This window comes from Tauraco erythrolophus, chromosome 2 (genome assembly GCF_009769465.1).
Source record: "Tauraco erythrolophus isolate bTauEry1 chromosome 2, bTauEry1.pri, whole genome shotgun sequence".
Classification (NCBI taxonomy): domain Eukaryota; kingdom Metazoa; phylum Chordata; class Aves; order Musophagiformes; family Musophagidae; genus Tauraco; species Tauraco erythrolophus.
Window position 1 is genome coordinate 11,009,604 of NC_141466.1, and position 26,138 is coordinate 11,035,741.

A 26,138-nucleotide genomic window follows, 5' to 3' on the forward strand; every position below is an offset into this window, starting at 1 on the left:
CTCAGGCAATCTTTGAGCCCTCCTCCAGTGAATTGTCATGTGGGTCATTTTGTTTTTCACATTACACTGGAGCTCTCCTGTTAAAATAATTGGCCTTCACGTGCATAAAAAGGTTCTGTTTTTCCTCCGTAGCTTTAAATGGCTTTTCCTAGTTGAGACTGACTCATTGTTAAAGCAGCTAAGTCTACAGCACTTGGAAACAGGCATCAAGAAACAAAAACAATCCCTTTAATTACTTTCGAAGATGAAAGTCTTTGCTTGAAAATAAAACTGTCACTACCACCTGAACTAATATATAGTTGAGAAGGAAAAAGCCAAACTACTGTACATTATTTTTGTTCCTGCATTGCTTCCCCTCCAAAACACACGATGCCGGGGAGAGCCATGTGCATGATCCTGTGGGGGAGGAGATTTCCATCATGGCCAGACTGCGCCTAAGTGCTCCCTGGTTGCTGGTGGCTGAAGAGGTTACCACTCCCACCGCAGTTCGCAGCCCTCAGCCACCACAATTCACAGCCAGCGTACTAAAATAAGCTTCGGCGATGTCAACTGCAGCAGCCCGGAGGCAAATATGTCGCTCGTTCTGCTTTCAGCCGGAGGGGTGGCAGAGGGATGGAGCAGACCGTTAGGTGTGGTGACCTCCAAAATCGCCCCGGTGTGAATAATTGGAGCCTGTGAGCCAGAGGTTGCAGAGGTACAAAAGCGGGTCTCTTCTCCGCAGCCGGTGAGCCACAGGACCGGTGTCACCAATCTCGTTCCTTCAGCGACAGTGCCACGCTGTTTGTGTTTGATTTTAATCCTCAGTGTCTGGACTCAGGTGATTATGCACATATTTTGGTAATTTTGAGGTTTTTTGGTTTTCTTTCCTGAACGTTTTAGCTTCCAGCCTTCACCTTTGTGAAGGTAAGCTTCAAAATGCTGGCGCAGGCATGCTTCGAAGGCTCAGGCAGCACAAGGGAGGTAAAGCAAAGCAGTTAGCATTTTAATCTTTCAACCAGACGCGGGGCATGGCTCAGGAGTTTTGAACCTTTGATGTTAGCAGCGCTGCGTAACACCATAACAGACCATAACAGAGCGAGTAAAAGTTGGGTGTCGTTCACCCTGAGGGCAGAGCAGACAGGCGCAGTGGAGCCGGCCATGCCTCCCGAGGCAGAATCGCCCATGGTGTCCCTGCCCATGGCAGGGGGGGTTGGAACTAGATGATCTTTGAGATCCCTTCCAACCCAAACCATTCTGTGATTCTATGATTAGCGTCAAGGCTATGCTTGTGGGACAGAGCCGAGCGTGCCTTCTGAGATGAAGCAGGCTTGGGAATGGCCTGGAGTGGGTCGTGTTGTGCTGGGGCATACATCTGGTGATGTAGAATGTTTCCGTTTTAAGTTGCACTTTCCTGATGTTGTAACTGATCCTGACACTCATGGCCTTCATGGCCCTCTTAGCTCCCCCATTCCCTGTGAGAAAACTGGGCGGGATGCAGGGGGACCAGACTTACCGATGCTAGTGCACTCCATCGTGTGATTGTTGGCTTCCAGCCCTTCAGGGCACTTTTCAAGGCACTTTCCACTGTATAAGTAAAACCCACTTTTACACTTTGTGCAGAAGTTTCTGGTGAAGCAGGTATCACAGTCAGCTTTACATTCTGAAATGCAAACAGTAAACAACAATATTGTTGCTCTTTGCCACGAAACGTCACGGGCTCGCTCACATGTACCAGAATCACACGACTCTAGCAATGTTAAACAGTCTTCAAAGGAAGCAAATTATATTTAGATCATCTTTGTGGCCTTTACACAAACAAGGCCAGCCACCAGTGACCTTGGCATGAGTGAGCAGTTAATAAGGATGGCCTGATGCTGAATGACCTCTCACTGCTTGTCTTATCGCAGACCTATGCAAACTGAAGACAGAGCACAGCACAGCAGAATTGCAACATACTGCTTCTGCCTTACACAGGCATAGAACAGATAATAATTAACATCTCAGGGCGCAGGTACTGGGCCAGTTCCACGCTATCTGTCTCCATTCATCTAGGAGAAATAAAAATATGCCAGAATTTATAATCTGCTTAAGACTGTTTTTCATCAACATCTTTGTCTTTTTTTAAATGACTCCCTGATGTTCGATCAGATGTCCTGTATATTTCATATATTCTCTGACTACCCAAATTGGCTTTAGTGCTATATTTCCCAAGTCTTAGATTTTTCAAAAATAAATAGATAAAAACTTTTGTATGATAAAGCTCATGTCTGATATGCAAGGCCACTAAAAAGTAAGCAAATCTTTACAGGGTCAAGTTACTCTGTAAGACTTTACTCTGGGGTCCATTCATTAAATAACTTTTATTACCAGGCAAAAACTGGGAGAGTTGCTTGGCTGTCACTCTTACGTTTTTATATCACCTGTGGGATTAAAAACAGTGAATTCAACAACATAAAAAGGAGTGGGGAGGACATTGCAATCTTTTCCAGTGCATTTATGGTTCAAAATACATAGTGGGGTCAAAATGTTGCCTGAATGGTAAAGAACAGAGTTGAGTTCTTTGTCTCCAAGCCCGGAGGCAACGTGAATTGGTAACTTTCCCCAATCAGGCTTAAACCCGGCCAGCTACTACTGGCGTTTAGCGGACTGTACTGGATGTGAGACAAGCTATAAAGAGACCAGGGCAAGCCACATCTCCAAAGAGTGCCACCTGCCATCTTCTCTCCTTGCCTCAGGGGACAGGAGGGTAAGGGCGGTGGGTTAAAGGGCTCCAGCCACCAAGACCCAGCATCCCTCAGCCCCCGCTCACTCTTAAGAGCTGCCACCGCTCCCTCTTGCTGCCGGAGGGCAGTGCCTGGTGCCCACCAGCCCTTCGCTTTCGTGTGGGGACATGGAGGAGGACACCATCACCCAGATGCTAGGCAGGTCATTCATGCAGAGCTGGGATCCCTGAGCTTTAGGCTGTTTTATGATCTTTCACCTTAACTTCTTGCTGGGGTTAATGTTTGCTTCACTACTATAAAACGACTGAACAAATAAAGACACGGCCTGTCCATCTGCTTCTCTGCCGGCCTGTCAATCTGCTTCTCTGCCAACTTGACTCCTAAGGGAACACAGCATTTGAAAGAGAACAAACAAATCCATGCGCTTCCCCTTTCCCCAGCACTTACTTGCACACTTATTAATGTCGGGATACCGTGTCCCATAGTATCCGCTTGGACACGAGGAGAGACATACTCCAATCTGTTTCATGCCAATCCTCTCCAGAACAAAAAAGAGCCTGGGCTTACAGGACAGGCATCCGTTGTAGTCAGAACATGTAGCACACCCTCCTTGGCAACCCTGGCTCACGTTAGGATGCACTGAGAAGACAAGCATTAAAAAAAGAGCAAACAGTGAGAGAACAAGATATTAGACAAGACCATGAAATAATGGTTCCTCTGTACTTGGAAGGGTGGACCATCCACCTCTCTGACAGCTGTTAAAGATGACTTCATTTTTTCTTGTGTCTCTTATGACATGAAGTTTCATTTCGGCTATTGTTTTATCTGCATAAAAATGAGAGGCTCAGCTGATGTGCTCACATCTTGCAGAAACGGCTAACAGCTAACAGCAAATTATATTTGAAATAGATTTTAAGGAACAGCAGCATCCTAGAAAACAGTTATTTTTCTTTTAGTTATTTTCGGTGGCTTTTCTGCCTTGTATGCATTTGGCTCAGTAGATAAATACATGTTCCCTTATCTTTGCTTTTCCTAGCTGGATGATTAAAAATCAACCTACTGTATAATTTCTTTCATTGACTAAATGCCATTCGATTGAGTTCTGCTGTGTAGGAATATGCCCTTGTAAGATCTGATGCTAATTTGCCTTAATAAAAAGACACAGGAGAGCTATCCTTCTCACCCTCCTTCTTTCCCTGGAATGTTGTCTCTGGCATGTTTTTAATCTCTAGCAATTACAACCTGATGTTCAGACTTAACTGTGGCATTTACCCTGCTCCAGTCCCAGCATGGAGCACAGGTAGGATTATATTTGTCTTTCAATTGAATTGTTCTAATTCTTCAGACAAGGAAAGGAAAACTTAGTACACTCACTGCTTAAGACTAATCAGTTCTTCTTTAGGTGTTGAGGGTAGCAGAAAAGAGGATGCTATTGCAGACTATCTTTTCAGTAGCAGACATTAATCAGTATATTATTTCTCAGTGGTAGAGAAAAATATTTTGCATCTTCCTCTACTTTAGAAGTTGTTACCTACTTTTAATTCCTTCTTGGTTTCATTCTTAAATAAGAATACTTAAGCATCAAATAGCTTCAGACCCTGTGTCCTCTCTTTTCTGGCCTTGTCTTGTGTGAAAAACTCAGCCAGGCATTTTTTTAAGTGTAAGCTTTCATCTCTCAACCTGAGACATCTGGTTATTTTTCATATGTAAGAGAAATCCAGTCCTCATTTACATTTGTAAATCCTATTTGTAAATACCATTGACTTCCAGTTCTGCCTTCTCCTCAGGCCAGTGATAATTTTATAAACACGCACGTGCCACACTTTGATCTCCCATTTTAGTGGTTTGATTTTTTTTTTATCTGCAGACCCTGCTAAATATCTTCCATACGCAATGAACTTGCTTTTGTCAGCTTCCTTCTGTGGATCCCTTGGAGGCAGACCAGAAGCCCATATGGATCCATGGCTTACAGGTTGAAAGCCACCACTGTCTGCTAGCTCGTGGGATTTTGCCTGACGGCAGAGAAGTTCAGGAATACCTCTGTACTTTGTTCACACACAGTTTTGGCAGAAAAGACGTGGCCCATGAACGAGAAAAGCACTCCTCTGTGCTCTGAGGTTTCGATGACCAGTCCCGCAATCTGAGAAACCTCAAAGGGAGTTCAAGTTCACTTTTCCTCTTTCATTAATAGAATGAGGAATGAGGGTTATGTCTCTCAGTAGGGCTGAACACGCAGCAGAAGAGCAAACTTTGACCCTGCTGCGGACAAACAATTTCAATGAGAATATAAGAACCCAATTCTCTGTGCCCCCCAAGGCATTCACTTTGTAGCACAACCTAGAGGAAAGCATTTTTACCACCAGGACACACCAGTACTACGAGAATAAATGGCATTCTGCATAGTGAGAAGCTGCAGCCCCAATTCAGTTATCAGACTTGCTTTCACTAGACTCTCAAAATACTGAGTGCTCAATAAGTATAGCTTTTTTTTTTCCTGAGGCGATTCCAAAGACAGAGAGTATGTTGATTTTGAAATTAAAGGCCTGAAAAATTGGCTTTCTTTTTAAAGTTGAGAAAATGAAAATGTCCTTGTCTCTCTCTCTCCTCTATCTTGTGGCTCTTCTAGGAAGCTACTTTCAAAGGCACACACAGTAACGTGATCTAAGAAGTTGACATTATTTAAAAACTATCCATGGCTTTCCTTCATGAAGCCTGACAGAGGGAAGAAAAAGCAAGTGAACACAAAATACTTGTCATTGAAGCTGCTATATGAAATATGGATGATCACTTTTGACAGGAAACATATTATGTGTGAGCACCTGTGACACGTCATTATGAACAGATTCTCTTGACAGAGAAAACATTACGTGCAACTGCTCTGAGGTCAAGCGGTGTGTGAGCCCTTGAGACAGGCAATACTTTATTACCAAAATATGATAATTCTCTATAGCTAAGATCCATTACATGGCCAATTTCCATCTTCCCTTTAACTCCAGAAGTAGTAAGTATAAAATAAAATGTTCTCCTAGCCATTTTCACAATTTCTACCTCCTTTAATGCATCCCAGAAACATCTCATAGAAATAACGTGACAAAAAAGAAAGCCTGCAGTTCCAAATGGAGAATCATATTGTTAGTATTACGGAGCAAGGAATAAATTAAAATATGTAAATCAAGCTCCATTTAAGGGTTGATTTCATGCCATGTTATAACTCAACGTGTGAAGCAAAACAAGCTCCTGTTCTTGGAAACACATAGAGCAAAAGCCTCATTGAAAAGTAAAAATTGACATTTTAAATTAAGAGAGACATTTTTTTCTCTTAAAAGCTATTAAAGAGATCTTTATTTGATTGTCTGGTATTGTGCCTGGCATTTCTTTGAGCCTTGTATCTGTGTAATGAAACTGCCTCTCATTGCGCTTGCTCTGAATGCTGGGTAGACCCTTATTCTGGCTTAGGCAAAAAGCAAAGCAGGGACAGCCAAGTGCTCCTGAAATTGGTACTGTTTGAAAGCACAGCACTGGGCTTTGTCATGGAACCTGGGAGAAAATAAATGATGAAGGAAAAATATTTGTGTCTAGAAGATGAGACAGCGTGTTTGAAATAAGACATCTCCAAGCTCCAGCTGAAGATCTCATTCTCGTTACCTCTCAGCCTCCTCCCTCACCAGTTCAGATCCAGGCATCTGCCTGATCCTTGCAATGTGGGGGCCGGTCCTTCCCCTCCTGCGGAGGCCAAGTGGGGTCCAAGGGATTCCAGAAGGAAGCGGGGCAAACTCAGGCTCTGAAACATCTTTCTGCCGCAGGGAGGGAACTTATCCCTGCTGGATACAGAACTGATCCTTACTATGCCTCTATCGTTGCAGCAAGGTGCTAGTGCCTGCAGATCCCAAGCACTTCAGCAACTGCACACCGTAACCACGAGGACGCAACCAGAAATTTTACCCATTTTTTTCCCTGTATCAGACACTGTGAGTGTCTCAACTCAGAGTTGAAGTGATGTGCCACAACAAGCTGGGAACATAAACCTCATCTGGTGAAATCCAGCCACGGTACACCTGGTGTAAGCATTGCTTCAAATTTCTATATTTAGGTCAACAGTAGAATTGGGTAAAAGTAATGTATATCCATTTAAGAAATGCTTTGAAGTCTACAGGTGAAAAAGCACACGGACACCACAGCCAACTCCTGTTAGCCACAAGTTTCAGATGTGGTAAGAAAGACAAAGAAAGGTCCAGCCTCTTGGCAGAGGGGCAGGGGCTATGGCCTCATGGGTTGGGCACTGGCTGCAGAACCAGGAGGTCTGGGCTTTACCACTGCAGTTAGGTCCAAAAAATTCTCTCACTTGTAACCACTCGGTCTTTGGTGCAACCTGCTCCATTATAAAGACAAATAAAATGAAATATAAAAAATTCTTCAAAACCCTCAGTGGGGATTAAGTATTCTATGCATGGGCCATTAGAGCAGTGTCTGCCTTTAGAGATGACCCTACCAGCCATCAAGCGGTCTGGCCTCTTGTATTCAAACACTCTTTGAGCACAATCAAATCATAGTCTCTCAAGGAGGGAAAATACAGCACGGCAATGGGAAAAGCGAGTGGTGGGAGCACAGAGACCCACAGATGAGTTCTTCCCCATCTCTTATGAAAGTGCCAGGCCTGCTGACTCACCATGTACAAAGTATGTATGTGCAGGCTCTTGATTGTCTTTAGGTTTAGAATCCATCCCTCTGTTTTTCTTTTTATAAAACCTAAATACTGGAGATCAGACAAGACACTAAGTTAATTTTGAACTAGTCTCTTTCTCTGCCTGGCTTTAACCCTTTTTTGGCTTTGAGGCCTTTTTTTTTGTGCCAGCTGTTTGTCCAGTTATTAGTTTTAAGCCTCATTAGCAAATGAAATCACTGGGGATTTTCCTTTCTCAGAATATTTTCCAAAGCCCTGCTCTGGAAACAATGAGTTATGGTGTCTTTGTTAAAAATAGAAAGTTAGAGACAAGGAGCTGAATTTGAATCTGAACTTTCAAGGATGAGGCAATAGGCGATTTTGACGACATGCAGCAAATAAATTCTAAGATCTTTGCAATGAAATTTTTCTATCAGTTTTACTTCATATAGAGATAAAAATTTATGAGATCAAAAAAAAAAGAAAATAAGAAAATGCAGGACGAATCCAGGTGGGCATATGTTCTGACAGCCAGGGGAAAAGCTTGGGGTAGAAGAATATTCTTTGCCCATTTGCTGCAGCTGAGGTGCACTGTCTCATCACCAATCTTCAACGACAAGGTGTCCATTTAGAGGCTCGCTCTTGAAATGGATGTGCTAGACAAATGAAATCCATCGCTGCTAGACATCTGCTGTTACTCCTGGTTTCTCAGGCTTGCACGTTCTCACAGGAAATATTTTCACAGCAGAGCTGCTCTGGAATTTAGCCTCCCTGGTTGGACTGCCCCTCGCCAGGAGACCCAGGCCCTGCCTCAGCTTTATCCACCATGCAGCATCCACACGGGCACTAGCCCTGGTGGTGGGGGGGGCGACGTGGAACAGGATGTCCCATGGGCTCCTGTGTCATTCGGTCACTCCGTACATTCACTGGTGTTCATTTCTCTCTCTCTTGCCTAGTAAGAAGCAGCTGCCTGTGGCAGTGGCCTGAAAACAATTCTTCATGCAAAGCAGAGCTACTCTTAATCGTGCGGACCGTCCTTTAGGCAAACGCAAACAGCGTTTGGCAGTGAGCTCTTCTAATGAGAAAGTCATTAAGGAATTTGGTTTGCAAACCACAGCGTATTTCCTCAGACTCTTTCTTGGACAACGTTTCTCTGTGTGGAAATGCGTTAGACAGCGGAACGGACAATGGTGGGGCAAAACCACTGAACCAACATGTAGGCAACATGCAGTGTGGAGCAAGGAGAAAGCCCAGGAGTGGCGGGACAGCGCTGAGAGAGCAAGTACACGTGGGTTTGATAAGTTTGTATTATCACTGCTAAATATATTGCCAGCCTGGGCCAAGATGAAACCTGAGCTCCATCTTGCAGGCTAAGCTCTGCTTGATTGCTTAAATCACCTGCAGGGAGGCAAGAGACTTGATGTGTTGTGATGAGGTTGCAGCTGGGCTCTGCATGGAAGATAGACCCGTACATGGCAATTGCTACATTGGATTGGCCGTAAGTTTTCTGGGATGCAACCGAACCAGTGGTAATAGCTGAGGGATGTGGACTCTCCATCCAACCTCCCCTTGATCTACAGGAGTCTGAGGTGGCTTTGAAAGGAGAGGCAGCTACAAAAGGAGCAAAGAGAAAAATCAGTCTAAAAGTCCTGTTAAAGGCTTAACGTCTTGTGTTTCTCTTTGTGATTTGTGATTCACAAATATTTTAAGATTTCTTTCTAACGGAATGGTAACTCCTCCAGAGATTTGCCTGACTTCAGTTTTACTTCAGAGCATTGCTGCCTTCTCTGGTACAAAATACATAACAAAGAAGATCCTTCAGTGTCCTCCTGTGTTTTGAAGGAAAAAGATCCCATAAGGATTGAAAAAAATTTCCTCAAGTATCTGCCTGACTTGACAGAATATTTTCCTCCTCAGGAGGCACTTCCCATCTGAGGGAAACAAAACCAACCTATTTTGTTCACCAAGTGTCAACAGTTCTAAAGAGCAACAGAAACATGAGTATGGGACTGTCCCACAGTCTCGGGGAGTATCTGTAACTGTTTTGTAGTGGTGTCTACGAGCAAGGAGGCCCCCAGCCCAAATGGCCAAGATCTCACTGGGGAATACCTCATCATTCTAAAACACATATCTGGCAAAGTACTCCTGAAAATTAAGTATACTGGTTGCCAGAACACATTTCCCCTGAATTTGGTTAGAAAGAGCATCAACAGGCTGAAAATTCTCACCAGGAGTGCAGAATTTTATGCAGTCTCCTAGCATCTTCAGCACAATAGAAATCAGCCACAGCAACCACAAATGACTCCTTCTCATTCCAGAGAGTTTTGTAAATAAACTGAAAAATTCTTTTCATGGAGAGAGAAGGGAAATTGACTTTTTTTTTCCCACGTACTACAGAGCACCGCCAAAAGTCAGGGATCCAGGAAGTTTAACCAGTATAGGAATCAAAGAGGATCCCTGAGGCATGTTGCCTTAAGCACCCTGGTAGTGATGGTAAAGGTAAGGCCAGGTCATGCAGTGCCTTCTCATATCAAGTTCTAAAGCCTATGAGCAACTACAGAAATTACTTTTAGAGTCAGCTGTAGTTGTTTCCAAACACCCAGCCTTCCAGACTATACATTATGAATCTTCTCTAAAAATGGAAAACTGAATTACATTGTCTTCTCCTTATTGTCTAGATAAGATCATCTGTTATAGAAGGGAAAGTATGGGATCTATAAAGAGTAGTAACCTAATAGTTGTATAACCTAATAGTTTTATAACCAACATGTTATGACACTTGTCAGACTTAGCTACTTTCAAATGAAGCTTCTGTACTGAGACGAAAAAAGGAGGCATGAGTTTTGGAAAGAGATTATATTTGATGCACATATATTTAGACAGTATTTTAATACTCGAATCTTGCAAGATGCCATCATGAAGATCCCCAGTAGTTTTTACACTGTTTGTATGCACACAGAACACTAAACCCGAAGTTGTCAATGTCACCGTGGCTCCCATGACTCCCCAATCTCTTCCCAACAAGATGCATACTTCTACCAAGTGAAAAAGCACAGCAGTATATTGCACATGCTTGTTCTTTGAAATATGCAACCTTTCTGCTTGATTTTCTCCTTGATGCTAGCATTTCATCTACTGTTTTTGTGTTTCTAACAAAGCTTGTTGGTGCTCAGGTTGTCCTGCTGGCAGCAGAGCCTCTCCCCCTGTTTCCTTCTGCTGTTTTGTTCCTTTAACATATCGGAGACTTTTATTGTTGCATATTACACAGATGCTCATGTACTTCCAAGCTGTAGAAGGATCACTCAGCTCGTACCGTCAACATTACACAACTACAGTAGCATTTGCAAGTTTCTTGTTTCCCACAGGGTCTTTTGAGACCAGAGTTTTTCTCTCAAAGTTTTGTTTCAGAAACCACAGAAAGAACAGCAGGATGTAACAGATTTTACTTTCCATGCTGGGGACTAGGGAGAAGGGTTTAGACAGCAAAAGCCTGTAATCCCATGTCAAAGTTATGATTTTGTACTACCATGTTTACAGCGTTAAAAAACTAATAAGCCAGACAGCAAGCCAGCCCACTGCCTTGGCGTTGCTCAGATGTGCCTTTGGTCAATTACTTAATATCCTCTCAATTTTCTGTATTTTCCTAAGTGGAACTGATCAAAAGTTTGTACTGAATGAAATAATTTTTTCTGTGTAATGATTAAATTCATACCATACTGAAGCTAACTAAAAGCCCTGAAGCATGTTGTTTGCAGTGGAACTCTTCTGGACTGATGCCTGCAAACATTGAAGTGGAACCTGCCTCTTTAAATTCAAGTCTCACATCAAGATTTGAACCTACAGTAGAGATACTAAGGAGTATCATAGTGCTAGAAGGTCTCTAAAAATTATTTTCTACAATTCGTAAGAAGGAGAAAGCCTGATCTCAAATTTTCGTAAAACAAAAAGGGTAAATTCTCTAGCCTGACTGGACCATCCATCTGCCAGTGACAAAAAATACTGTCCAAAATTCCAAGTTTAAATTAATAGTTAAAATAGTAGCTCTAGTGACCGCTTCTCTGCTGTAGTGCTGTGTGGCGATGCATATGCTATCAACACTCAGCAAATGATGATTCAACTGTTTCCACCTTTCCCTCATGCCCCTGGGACCCATGCCAGTCTGAAAAAAAAGAAGTCAAAGGTTTTTGAGTGGAAAGCTTTAGCAGTGTGATATGAAATCGAATTCAGCTGTGACGGAAAACAGATGAGAAACTTCATCACCAGTCAGCTCCGACTCACTGACGGAAGTCTTGGCCCACCAAAGTCAATGGCAAAACTCCTGTGAAGATACAAGGCCGAGGGTTTCACTAATTTGTTAGTTGACGTTAGGGTAGTCAATATTTTAGAGTACAATTATCTGATTTTCAGAGGGCAGTGTGATTGGATGGCCCGTTTTGATCTGGATTCAATAATAGGACGGGTGAGATTTAAGTAGACGTCTGATTCCTGAGAAACTGACTCAGTTCAACAGCTCCGTGTGCCTGGCTCTTCTCGTGAAGTAACTATGAATGGCACGTAGTTAGGGCTTGTTTCATCACCCCTTCCGCGCTCTGCCCTCCCTTTGAAGTCTGAGTCTTCCCCTCCCAACTGGCTTCACTGCTTCACACGCTGACCCACATGAAAGAAATGTAGTGCTCGCACCAAGCACCATTCACTTCCCCAAAACTGTAATACATCTAACATCACTGCAGTGATATGCAGCAGGCAGCTTACGGGCGAGCTAAAGCCATGCTAGGAAGTATTTGAGCTGAGTTATTGAGGTACTGGTGATGAAATCAAGGCTATGGTCTGTTTTGTGCTTAAGCAGGGATACAGTTCATTTTTTATGTGGTGGTGTACCACTGTTTCTACAAGGATTTGCATGCCTATCAGTTCAGTTGATTGCAAGAGAAAATGAATTAAAACTGCTTGTTGTTTGTTTGGGGTTTTTTTTTAACGTAACATGTGTAAAAGTGTGTTCTTTATCTCAAAACCAATTAACAGTATAACGCTGACACATCAAACTTCCCAGATAGTTAAAATAATTGAAAGCTCGTGCACAGGCTGTATTGGAAAACAGAAGCCGCAGACTGCGCAGGGTTGCTGGTGACTGTTGCAGCTGGTGGTTGCACAGATCCGGCGAGCCCCGGGCAGCCGCGCCGTTAAATGGCAGGCAGCGCCGTTATGACCTCAGCGGTCAGTAAGGCAGTCCATCACAGCTTTCCCTCTAAAGCTAGTTGGCCTGCAGCAATCTTGTTGGGTGCATTAGTGGCATGAAGAAGTCCAGGCAGAGGCCAAAATGCCTTCTTGTCCCCTTGCTGCCCTCACCAGCGTAGAAGACATCCCTTGTGGCTGCTGGGGCAGTGCAGGATGAAGCCAGATCCCCCATACCCACCTTCACCCGCACTCTTCCCGCTAAGAGGAGCCCCATGGCCACCACCTCCCTTGCAACCTAAGGCTGAAAGCTGCCAGGCAGCTCCAGCCTCTTGAGGATGACCTGGAGAGGATGTGCAGCAACTGGGAAGTTGGTTTAATTGATTAAAGGTCTCTAAGAACCTTTTGCTCTGCTCTGATGTCTGCCTGGAAAGATCACACCTATAGGGGATGATGGGGAATGCTATTTCACAAGGATTTTCAAAAGTGAGATTCATTCAAAATTTCTGTAAAATGCAAAATTTTATAAAAGATTCCACAAAATATTAAAAAATAATCTGTTCCACTTTGTTGGGAATACTTAATTTCAGTTATTTGAAAAAAATGTTGACAAAATTATGTCAAAGCTGTTTTAAAAAATATTTCTGTTTTGAAAGAGTGACGTGTTCTAATTAAATTTTGTTCTGTCAGTGATTCTCTGAGTGGTTTTAATTTGAAATAATAATAGTAACAACATAAAGGTGATAAGGAATGGTAAGATATGGAATTTCAATTGAAAAGAAAAAGGAAATTCTAAAGTAAAAAAATAAACAAACTGAGGCCACCTATTGACAATACTAGGTAAAGAAAAACAAAGAAAGTTATATAATTAAATACAAACCCAAGAATTAAATATCTAAGAAATTTAAGGTTAGTGTTATGAGTGTTACTAAACATTTTATAGTAAGCACTGTAAAATCAAAGGTTTTGAATCCACTTTAGTGTTTTCCTACAACTGCAAAAAAATATGAAAAAAACCCAGCCTTATGTGTCTTTAAAACCAGTTCAACCTAAACTGAAGATAAAAATGTTTGGAAATATTAATGGGTTAATCTATGAATTAGAACTTTTAGAGTTGACTGTTTTATTTGTCTGATATATTATTTACTATTGCTGATGCGCGTCCAAAGTGATATCTGACACTTTTTATGCACAATGGAATAAGTGACCTTAAAAATACACTTTTGCTAAAATATTTCACCAACGACAATGGTAGGAGTCACATAATTTAGGCTGGATCACAACAGCATCCTGAGGGCGCGTGTTTAACCTTACGCTGCACGTGCAAGTGCAAATTTGTGAGACGCCTCTTCCTACCCAGCCTGCTGCACAACAAAATGATCCATTTGCTGTTTCGTAGCCTGAAAGAGCTGCTTTTTCAGGTGCCGGATGCCTTAGCCAGCTTGCAAAATATCCTTGGCACTTTGCAACAGTGTTCTGTTGAAGAACGTTTTTCTAATAACTACAGTAATGAGGAAGAGAGGACTGTTCAGTTCTGTTTTGTCACGCTGTAAAATAGTTAAGTTAAGCTGATGCAGAATAAATGATAGAAATAGAACCTGTTACTGCAAATAGAATTGACTAATATAAGTTATGCCAACAATTAGTTAGGCTTCAGTGAAAACCAAACATCCCCTAGATATTAGAAAAGCATGAAATCGCAGCAGTTGTTTTTAAAGCATCCAATACGATGAATATTTGGCAGCTCAACTGGTGGCTAGTGGCTTGCGGCATCATGTTGGGCTGCCATGAGACAGGGCTTGGATGTGAGATGACCGCAACAACACCACTCCAAATGCCGGGCTGCTGCAGCAAAAATCGTGATAAAAAATGACACAAGCAGATGCCAAAACAGAATAAGTGAAAGGAAAGGTTGAACTGTGCCCTAGTGTGAAAACATCTTTCTTAATTGACTCCTTGGCCTCATGGAGGTGCATGAAGCAAGTCAAACAATGTGGTCTCACGGAGAGGTGGTAGTTCCACGCAAGTACATGCCCCTGGTGACAGCAAGCAAAATTGTACGTATAGGAGATTCTGTCCTGGGGTAGACTGATGGACTCAGTTGTCAAGCTATAATCTGTAGACCACCGGAAGCCTGCATAATGTTAGAAATGAGGAAAAATGATGGCAATGGTATCAGTTCCCCACTGCCAAAGCAAACATATACACACTCCAATACAGATACAAAAGAAACAAACAGCGTGGAAGAAAATAAAAGCACTAGGTGAACTTTCAACATCTAGTTACTTTGTCTTTCGCTATGTTTGAAACCTCCCTAACAGCACCACTGGATTAAGTGCTTTTGGAGAAAGCTAGAGGTTCTTGGATTTGAAGGTTGGTGAAGTTGCCTGCTTATGGTCCCCTTCTAGCATTGGAAAGCTAAAAATATTAGCACTTTCTCAAACCCAGGGTCTCCAGTGAGGCAACTAATCTCCTGCTTCATTCCTACATACATAACCTGACTTTCAGAGTGCCTGTGGAAGATGCAGATGGTCAGAGGTCTGAAAATGCAGCTATTTATTTAAGAGTCCAATCAAAGGATTGCTGCTTCACTTCTAGAGCCAAAATTAAAGGTTTTGGCCTTGTCATCTTTGGGCTTCATTTTCTTCATCTGCAACAGAGAAATGATACCCATTCTCTTAGGAGTGTTGAGGTGCTTAATTCATGGATGTTTACAATATGTCCTCAGCTTTGGCTGAAATTCCTGACTTCTTGGCACATGCAAACCTTCATGTGCGGTTGATTCTGTTCCTGGCGCTGCATTAAACCTTGTTTTATACGGGATTCTCTCATATGCATCAGGTTGTTATGAACACAACTCCTGAGTCATGGGTGCACGTGTGGCAACAGTCTGTTGTAGCCACTCGCACAACCTTTCCACTCCAAGCACAGATTTCAGAGGTGGACTGAGACAAGTCGAGAAGTCAGCTCTTTTAACTTTCTGATTTCTGCTCTGTGACAGAAGAGATTAGATTATTGGAAAACATGCTGTTAGCACTGGCTTGCAGCCAAAGGATCTGCTCTGCGTTCTGCAAGGGGTGCTATACTTGCTGTGAATTAGGGAAAAGAGCTGGGTAAGTTACTCCAGCGAGGAATGTTCCCTTTGGGAATTGTCCACAGCAAATGAGAGCTGTGGTTCGTGAGCAAAGAGCAGCAGGGAGAAGAAAAATAACAAAAAAGGCCAGAAATTTCAGGGAAATAAAAGGCCCTTTTTGTCCTCTATGCTGAGCACCAAGTTAACAAGCTTTAATGTTTGTTGATCCCTTTTACGCTACTTTCTGCATACCCAGACCCAATTGGAAAAAAAAACCCTGAACAACTACCACGTAAACCCATGCTTTAATTCCACCCCATTCGAAAAAGCACATCAGCATATGGTTACCTTCACACATGTGTTACAGACCCCTTGACTTCAATTAGGCTTAAATACCTGATTAAAATTAAGGACACATTCTTGAATAGAGGCTCTTGTGCTTGGAGCAGACACATATCTTCCTGAAGTAGGCAAAAGCCTAGCTCTTAACATACTAACTTTGAAAAGAATACCTCGAACTTCTCAGCTGTTAACTAATTCAAAGTTTAAACTATTTTTCATTTTTTAACTTTTAAATATTTTTAGGTAATTTTGTATTAGAAAAAATAAAATATCAAGTATTTTCAACATAATGGCTATGTTTTCATGGTGTTCCAGAGAGCAAAACCATTATTCTTTTCTCCTTTTTTAACAGATTAAAAAAAAACAAATTCTTTTCTCTAATTCTGTGGAGAAAATCATAGCTGTGTGAAATCAAAAGGCTTAGGAAAGCCTTCTGGTACTACTTTAAATTATTAACATTTCAAAATTAATGTTCATGTATTTTAAATCATTGCTGTTATATCTGGGAGTAAGATTCCTACGGTGCTTGGAGTTAGCAGCCCTGTTTCTTTGTGTCTCAGCAGGACACCCAACGCAGATGATAATTTCATCGCTTTTTTAGTATAAAGATTTTCAACTTTGAGATTATTAAATAATTTTGTAAGGGGCTACTGAACTATATCCTGATAGGAAAGAAAACAGATTGCCTTGATTTCAGTAAGAATCAAACTGGTGTCTCATAAAAGGAGAGACTGAAAGCCCATTCATTAATCTGTAAAGTATCTTTTTCAGCTTAAATCTGCTGTTTACTATGTAATACTTTCCATACCAACATCATATGTAACACTCCATATGGAAAAAAAAAAACAGTAAAACAAAGGTGTTCTCACAGAAAATCAGAAAGAGGTGTTCAAAGGGAAGCCAAGTGAAAAGGAGGCCCAACGATCAGGCAGAACGATCACAAAGTTTTTCATGGACATGTGAAAAAGAGAATAAATATAATTGCCCAGAGAAGTTGTGGATGCCCCATCTCTGGAAGTGTTCAAGGCCAGGTTAGATGAGGCTTTGGGCAACCTGGTGTAGAGGAGGATTTCTCTGCCCATGGCAGGGGGGTTGGAACTAGATGATCTTTAAGGTCCCTTCCAACCCGAACCATTCTCTGATTCTATGATTCTATAATTATTGCAAACCGTATTGTGATTTCAAGCTTTCTTTAAAACCCTCGAGAACACAGCATAATCAAATAGCAACAGCAGCAGTAACAGTAAGACTCCAAATACATGCAGGACCTTTCACCCTGTGGTCCTCAAGGCACTTTAAAACCATCAAGTAAGATGCAGGTCCATGATGTAAGTAAATGCTGTAGGGGTCATACTACCTTTCTCTTAGGTGACTGCAGCAGCTCTTTAACAACACATGTTTGGAGAAAAAACGGAATGCACTGCCTGTTTGATAGCTGCTGTAAGCAATCTGAACTGAGACATTTGGGGAACATCTAGGGCTGAAATTCTGGCTCTTACCAGCAAACCCAGCATGATTGCTATCAGCCTTATTCTGCTTTAGATTGCAAGGAGGAGGTGTAGCCATCCCAAAGCTCATGCTGAAGCAATAGTTCAGTACTAAGGATTCAGAAGGGTCAGTGCATCACCTCACTGCCATTGCCTTCCTCTGAAGATCTCTAAGCTTTGAAGCGTCTTGCCTACGTAATGCCTGAGAGCTGCTGGTGGCAGGTGGGGCACAGCCATGAGGGAAAGTAGCACTGAGATGTCTTCATGGTCTTCACTTCCATCAGGAACACAGTTGCTTAGTCACAACATAGGAGTAACATTGTGATAGAACCTCCTCCAGTTCTTCTGTTATGACTTTATAAGCAAAGAACAGCTCCATGAAAGTTTGACACCAAAAGGGTTGCACTGGCACAAAATAGGGTTTAGATCAGATAGGCTAAATCCTGGGTCATACCTTCTTTTAGAGATTAAAAAAAAAAAAAATCCAAACCAAAAACATAGTAAAGACTGCATCTCACTTAGTGGGGTGTTTTCTCCAAAACCAGCCTTGCCTGAGGCACGCTCTACAACAGTACCACTTTCTCTGGGTGGAAAAAAAAGTCAGTCTGTAATTAAGCGTTCCCCCTAAAATATTGGATGCTGTAAATCTGTCTGCTACTAGAAGTAAAGATACAACGGATCAATGGTTGGAAATGGGCATCAATGAGTCTCAACTGCATTATCCAAGACATTTCAGAAAGCCTTGATAGTTGAATCATTGCAATGATCTCAGGGAGGCTGTGTAATCTCAGTCGCATGTATGCTTCAAGTAAGAGGTCAGACATCTTTCTAAAAGCGTGCTGTAGTTTGAGCATAAATCGTTGTGCCTGAGAAAGCAACCATTGAGCGGGTCCTACAGCTCTTGCCAGGCACCTTCAGGCATCCCTTGCTGCTGTACCCCTGGCTAGGGGCTGCACGCGCTGCCAAGCCAGTCGTTTGTTGGCATTTTGCCTTTGAGATAGCATCAGCAATGTCATCGTTTTCTTACTCGCAGTGAGTTGTGTTATGTTCATCAATCTGATTCTGATGACATTAAAAAAAAAAAGAGAATGAAATAATCATGGATAAAAGCAAATAAAAATGCCGTATTTTTAATATAAGGGTGATGATCCAATATTTTCTTTGTGATTTGAGCACTACTTGCTTCACAGGAGTTTTGCAGAAATAAAATAAACTTCAGTTTCCTTAAAACAAACTCCACATTGTTGCCTTATGAACAAAATTGGATTTTTATGTCTCATAAGGTTTCAATGTAGCGTATCTGCTGGATGAGGCATCGGTGTAAGCAAACAGATGGTAGGAGACTTGTTGATTTTACCACGATGTATTTGTGCAGGATAGAGAAGGGGAGAATCTCAAGAAAGTATCCTTTTGATTTCACATAATTTTCTCTTGCTGTGTCTTAGCCACTTGTCTAATGCAGTTTAACATTCATATGAAATTACTGGCAAAACAAAAGAAAATTAACAGTACCTTTTCACTTTTGAAAGCCTAAACATATATCTAAAATTCTTCAACCATATGGTCTGTTCCACAGTTTGTTTATTCTTTATATTAGAGAAAATTAGGAAAGCACTAGTGAACTAGTATTTTAAAGAGGGTGTAACCATGGAATATTGTTTCATGTGAAAAAATGGAGTGAAAGGATGGAATACTCCTCTTTCGAAAAGCAGAAGGAATAACAAGCCAAGTTATCCTGTCTTTTCTGAACTACAGCATATATTCCACTTTGTTTCTTCAAACTAGCATATCAGAGTCTTTAAGGTGCTCTTGTACAGAACTTGGAGACACCATTACCTTAAACAGCATATTCCCTCAGCCAGTATGGCTGTGAGTAAAAGAAAAAAAAAAAAAACCTTTATTATTACAGCCTCTCTTTTTACACTTTTCATGCATCCCCATTGTGCTGTAGCTCCTGCTCTGAAGGCGTAGAGCTGGATCCCCTCTCCTGCTGACCCGGGGCATGCATTCACATTTGGGCTAAGAGGCTCTAAAGTGCTTCTATTCTCAACCAGCAGTTTCACACTCAGATTGCATGTGCTTGTGCTGTAACCAAACATATGGCAATGGAATAGTAAATTTTGAGAAATGATTGTTTTCATTGTGATCATTATGTTGTAAGATAAATGGAAATGGCCCACAGTATCACAAACTTGAGAGGAAATGACATCCCAGCAATCCTCCTTGAACATTCAAGCACGGCTCCAGACTTGAAATTAAGAGCTCTGGAGGTTCAGTTCCCTGTCAAGTACATTGTAGCACCTCTAAAAGATTTTTGCCCAATTTTAAAAATTAAGGTGCCTGCACTTAAGGACTCATGCTGGGATTCATTTCCCCTTATTGTAGGCACTGAAGATTTGGACATCCATGTTTGACCTAGCTCTCCAGGCTCCTCAAGAATCCACATGGGTCTTGCCAGGTTTAATTCTTCCATGGACAGAAAGGGAGATCCTCTGGGCTTTGGGACACCAGACTTTCTAGTCATTGGAGGCAAACAGACACTCCTAGGGTTCAGTCCATTTGAATTATCTTAAGCCTCTGCCTAGGGATGAGCTGTCCTGGGAGTTGCCATTTTATGTCCAATGACTAGTTCAATTGTTGGTGTTTATGCTTTCAATGTGTGCAGCCATGGGAGATGGTCTAATTATTTATTTGGGTCAAATGTCACTGTCCTGTAAAAATCAGCAAAATCCTGCCAAATTATCCAGCAGAAAATTTGTTCCTTGAGGTAATGAGATCTGACCACCTGGACTTCACTAAAATTTCAAGTGAATGATCTGTGTGCCTTAAAATGAGATCACTGCTGTTGACTAGTCTTAGAAAAGAACTTATCTGCCTCCCTCTCACTTTTTGAAAAATTATGACAATGCTCTCTTGCAAACCTGTCAAGAGGATTAATATGAAAAATGAACTGATATTTGTACAGGTTTTGAAAGTTACATTCTTGTTGCTGCTTCTTATTGTTATTAAGATGAATACAGTCACTTAGGGGAGTTTTGTGCAGAACCACTCCAGTTGCGCTCAGCCATCCAAGCTCTCCAGCTTAGAAACCCTCCTTACTAACGTTCCTCTTCCTTGAAGAGCCCATCTAGTTTGCTCCTCTGTAGCTTTTCTAGAGCATGGGCATTTCTTCTGCCTGACTTGCTGAAGCTCCCATATATGCATACATGGAGGTACCAAAGGTGATAAATTGCCTTACATCCTACCCAACATTCATCATCTTTGCCACTGTCAAGAAGCTCACCATGGCTCCCTCACCCTCTCATGCTGCTGGCTACTGACTGTAGTGATAGAAGAGCTCCTGGAAGCCTATAAATAAGTTCAGAAAGACCAAGGCCTAAAGAAGACTTGATGGCTTTCTGTCTCCTGTTTTTGGATGTGAATGATTTGTGATGCGAGGCCAGACCCAGTCTGTAGCAGTCATTCTCTGGCAGACGGCTACTGACTGCAACAAATGTCAGAGATGGCCCTGCCTCAGTAGCACCTTGACAATGTACCACGCCAACTGGAGTCAGGCACATCACTGCCAATGCTCCAAGTCTGTCTTGTGCTTGGGAACCAGTGATAACAAGACATTTGCTTCATTTGCACTGAGTACTAGTTGACCGTGCAGAGGAGAAGCTGGAGCAGACTTTACCTTCCTCTTTGCTCTTGACACCAGCCCAACATCTGAACTAGTGAAGAAGCTGTTAATGTCTTTTGCCACCATCCTTTCTGTTTAACTTGCTGAAGCCTGCTTCAGGCAATCACAAGCATTCTATCTTCCCCTTTTTTTCTCTGGGAAACCTGCAGTACCAAAATTTACCTTAACAAGTTTCATCCTTCTTCCTTGCTGTGGCACTGAATTCAGCAACTCCATAAGCCACTATGATCAGTGATGGGAGTATCCGACAAGTCAGCGTGTTCCTGCTCAGCAGCTCACACCGAACACTCTCAGTTACCCAGCTGGCTTTTATTGGTTTCGTCAGTAAAGATCTAAACTCGCATACAGAAAATGGTGACTCTGAGTTTGAAAAGTCAGATGCAGTTATGGAACTAAAATGAAAGGTCAAACAACATAACTCCTAGAGACTATCTAGACACTTTCTTTAAGGTAAGGGATAGGAAAGTAGAAGGGGGCTGCCAGCTTAAAAAATTAGAAATTGTGGCTTACATGCATTGTTTTTCAATATCAGACATACCACCCAAGGAAAGCATCATGAGTGGCCTGGGTCCAGGTGGACACTGGAGCCAAGTCTTGGGATCCATTTTTCACCTCTTCTGTATTGGAACCAGCAAACTCTACTCAACACAAACTGACAATATATAAGGTAATTTAAATGAAAAAAAAAAAAAAAATCAGTGTCAGCAACCTTTGCTGGGATAGAAAATTCTGTCATGGTATGCACATGCATATACCTGCTGTTCACTGTGTTCCTAGAATATCACATATTTTTTCTGCAAAGACATTGGCTAGAGTATAAATGCATTTATACGTCTCCATTCATCTCAGTTTGTTGTAAATGTGGCCTTTTTAATCTTCAAAATCGAGTCTACTGGAAAGTGACTGCTGTCAGCACTGCTTCTTCAGTATCTCATTGCCAGCCCCAGACAGTTAGTGTTCATCCCTTCTTTGTGACTAATCTCACACTGCATAGTGAACGTTTAAGACACTGTATAGTCAGGATAATTTTAGAACACAATAAAAGTTAGAAATTCCACCAGAGCGGTGCTTTTCTTTTCCTCCGTGACACATGATGATTCTTGGTACATTGTGAGGTGGGAGTGGGCTTGGAGTTTTTGAGGGGTTTTTTGGGTTTTTTTATATATATATTTTTGAAGCAGAGGCAAAAAAGTCCAAACTGGGGCTCTGAGTACTTTTGCAATCTGATAGAGACAATTTAAAATACATTGGTCAGGATAGCACACTCTACCCGTTGCTGTCGAGAAGATTTGCAAGCATGGTGCACACATTACAGAATGCTGTCTCTGCACTGATTATTTATAATGATAACACAGTGACGCTCAAATTACACTGTGTTCTGGCTGCTGCCTTCTATCTTGCCCTTTCCTACAAGCAGCCTCGAGGTAGGACTTTCAGACGCGTTTGTAAAGCGCCTATTGCTGCAAACATTAGTAAGAGCTATCACTTAGGAGCAGTTACTTACACTTTGTTTAATCTCTAATGGATTCTTCTAAATATTTACAGTAGAACAGTTGTCAGACCAAATGCTGGAAATTACTGGCAACTTCCCAGCAGCCAAAAGGAAAGAGAAGAGAAAAGAAAAGAAAAGAAAAGGAACCCACTCATTGTTGCATTCTTCTGTGGGGTTTTAGAAAGTCAGAGTCTGTGTTCTGCAACTTGGTGGCACTGAGCAAGGATGGTCCAGAGAACTGTGTGCACACCAGCCTCCGGTTGTGCTTCAGCCCTGTAAAACTGCCTCAATTCTTGCTAATCTTGAGGGAAGTAACTGTTTGCTTTCCAGACCCTGAAGAAAATAAACTGACTGAAAGGCCAGTGGCTGCGGCAAGAGGCGGAGGAGCTGCACCCTCTTTGGGGGTGTCAGCAGAGGGCACGGTGCTGCTGGCTGTTGGCTGCCTTGTGCCCTGCACTTGGGCAGTCTCTTGGCTGTCAGAGCTGAAGCCTGCAGGATTCCCTGGTTGTTGTGGCTCCCTGACACAGGATGATTGCAAGCATACGGACTATCCAAAAAAATAAAGCTAAGCCCACGAGGCTTGGTTGGCTTCATCTCCACAGGCTCTGAAATTGCCTTGTGTGCAAGAGGATGTGAAGGAGGTGTGGAGGAGGAACAAGAGGATGGGTAGCAATGAGAACCTGTGGCTCCAGTGAGGGACTCATGTGCCAGCAGCAGCTGGCTGACAGATCACCCACCAGGCTATCCAGCTGTGCCCAAAAAGCGGGGCGCCATGCAGGCCGGAGCTGGGGACGGTGGCTGCATTACTGCTTTACAGCTGGCAGAAGTGCCAGCGCATGGGAAGGGGACCTGAGACAGGAGGCACTTGTGTGGCTCCCTGTCACCCACTGTGACATAGCAGGTCTACACTTACACAAAAAGGCATGAAGGATCGTTGTCTTGCTTTAGAAAAATTTCTGTTGATTTGAAACTGAGAGCTTTGCCTGAATAAAGATCTGTGAATTTATCCAGATATAGAAGTTTTCTGTAGTATTTGCTATTGTAAGGGCCTGTCCTAATTTTGAGATGTACGTGCGTGTGTGTGAGTGTGTGTGTGTATGTGTATGAACGCATGTGCGAGAGGGAGAAATCTCGCTGCCTAAAACTGTTCTGCCAAGATAAACTTTGGAGCATTTTATAAATTAACTCTGCTCTATGTGTTTATTTTTCTTTTGGAGATTCTAAAAGGAGACTGTTCAACTCATCTTATTAGGGGCAGCATATTTTTTTAAAGAGAAAAATAAGTTCCTACTCTGTACTGGAAAGTATTTGCTATTTTCAGCTAAAAGTATTCTTTCCTTCTGACCTGGCGTATTAGATAAGATTTATATTTCTGACCTGACATTAGGTAGTTAAGATTTATTCTTCTATATTAACTTCACTGAGCTTGCAAGCTATTCATTTACAGCATAGGGAATATATTTATGGCAGAAGCAAAGAAAGTTCACTACAAAGTAGTAAAATATATTATTAGGAGTGTCCTGTAGACTGATGAAAATTGTGAATACCCTTGCAGCTGGCTCCCTTCTGGCTCTTTTTTCCTTCTTTGTTATTTCAACTTTAAAACTTGAATTTGAAGTCAGTTTCAATGGTGAATAGCTTAAAAGAGTCCAGATGATTCTAATATATCTGCATATATACGTACATATATGCTGTGATTGAGAGGTGCAGGGAAGGGGATAACAAGTGACTTGAATTCTGTCCGCGTTCTGCTGGCAGTGACCCAGGCATAAGTAACGCTGAACCTCGCTCTCCTGCCAGTATAAATCAGGAGAGACTCCGCTGATGTATGAAGCTGGTGTGTGAGTGAGAGCTGAATCAGATCTAGAGCTTTCCTGTATCCAAAGGTGTGGGCCCAGGCAATCTGTTAATGTCCAATTGACTTGAAGAGGGGAACTGCAGACTATGATGGAAACCTGGAAGCACGTCAACCCTCTATAGACAGAAAATTGGAAAGTTAAAGGCCTTCTATTGAAATCAGTGACAAACCCATTAACTTCAATAAGAACAGAATCAGGCCCTAGAAATGGCAGGAAGCCAAAGAACTGGATGGCTCAAGAAACAGGTAATAGGAGCTGATGACTTTCACCAATAAATCACTGATGCAAACCTGGCCATTCTTGGTTTAGACTCAAAATTGCTTTCATCTGGTGTTTGTTTGAGATTGTAAGCATTATAAAACCTTCAAGAACTACTGGTCGTGATAGCTGTCTCAGCAAGAGGCCGACGACTGGACGGGGAGTGGTATGTCCTCTGTCCCCACGTCATGGGAGGGAGTCCATCTTAAAGAGCAGCAAGAAGCCCTGGCCTGCCTATAGAGAGAGCAGTGCTGGGGCTCTGCCGTTAACCAGAGGTTTTCTATTTCACAAACTCTCAGACTAACTCTGTAAATCCACTTAGACTGAATATATTGGGGGAGGGGGTTATGGATCCACAGCAAGCCAAGAGAAGGAGTAGATATTTCCATTTGTAGACATTATTCAACTGCTGTCACAAGAGAGAATAGAGATGTGCAGAGCTTTGAGGAATTAAATGTGCCGAAGAAAGGGCTTGGCATAGGGAAAGTTAGGACAATCAGGCATTACGAAAGCTGGGAATTGCTTATAGAGCACAGCAAGCAGAGCCATGTGTTGCAGTTCGGCTGATGAACTCCGCTGCCCATCCCTTCTGCAGCTGAGGAGGCAGATTTTGTGAGTTGTGCTAAACTGAGGCCAGTTGCCCTGCCATCCGTTGTGGCACTCCCTGACAAAGTTGTGGGGAAATGCAAAGCGTTATGGAGGTGACTTTCCTCCCCCACCAATGTTTTTGCAAACGGTGAACTTTTTCCACTGGTCCCCGAAGGGTCCTGCACTGCTGCTTGGAGAGCAGTGGACAAACAGGGTGAATATTTTGGTATTTGTGCTTGGCCAAACAGCCATAGCCATGTTTGATGTCAATTGACATATTCAGAGTAGCTCACCACTTTCTAAACTCTGCCTTTCATATTTTTGTATTTGACAGACCTCAGGGCTACGTACTCTGTTACAGTATACAAACTTTTCCAGCTCCCTCCTTCTACCAAGCCATGTCTGATAAATGCACCAAGAATTCACATCTTTTTGTATATGCAGAGATTCATAGCTCATTTGTAAATCAAAGAAGCTGTTCACTGCTTCTTTTTTCTAACCAGCAACCCACTATCATCAAGCCATCACACACTGCAGCTCAAGGGTGTCTGTTCTCTTTCCACTATTTCTCCTCACAACCCTGGTCTCAGAACAGTAAGTTGCAATAACCTGTGGCTTGGCATCAAAAGGGAAGAGTATGCCGAGGAGGAAACTTACTTATAGGTACATATAGGGGAGTAAGGTGAGTATTCCTTTGGGGTGACACTTAGGAAGAACAGGAATTGATAGGGTGCTGAGAAAAAAAAAAAATTCATTCGACAAAGGACACATTATAATATACCTTACATAACACTGTCATATGTGAATTCTGGTGTGTCTGCTC

At 42.3% G+C, this 26,138-nt stretch overlaps 1 protein-coding gene across 1 annotated transcript in view; it reads right to left on the reverse strand.

Moving 5' to 3' along the window:
* RSPO3 (R-spondin 3) overlaps positions 1-26,138 on the reverse strand; it is a 61,643-nt gene that overhangs the window by 23,381 nt on the left and 12,124 nt on the right. Inside the window, exons 2-3 of the mRNA XM_086632091.1 lie at positions 3,150-3,341; positions 1,493-1,639 (exon numbers count right to left, since the gene is read on the reverse strand). Coding sequence (XP_086488217.1) covers positions 1,493-1,639; positions 3,150-3,341 — 339 coding nt within the window. The remainder of the gene's footprint in view (positions 1-1,492; positions 1,640-3,149; positions 3,342-26,138) is intronic.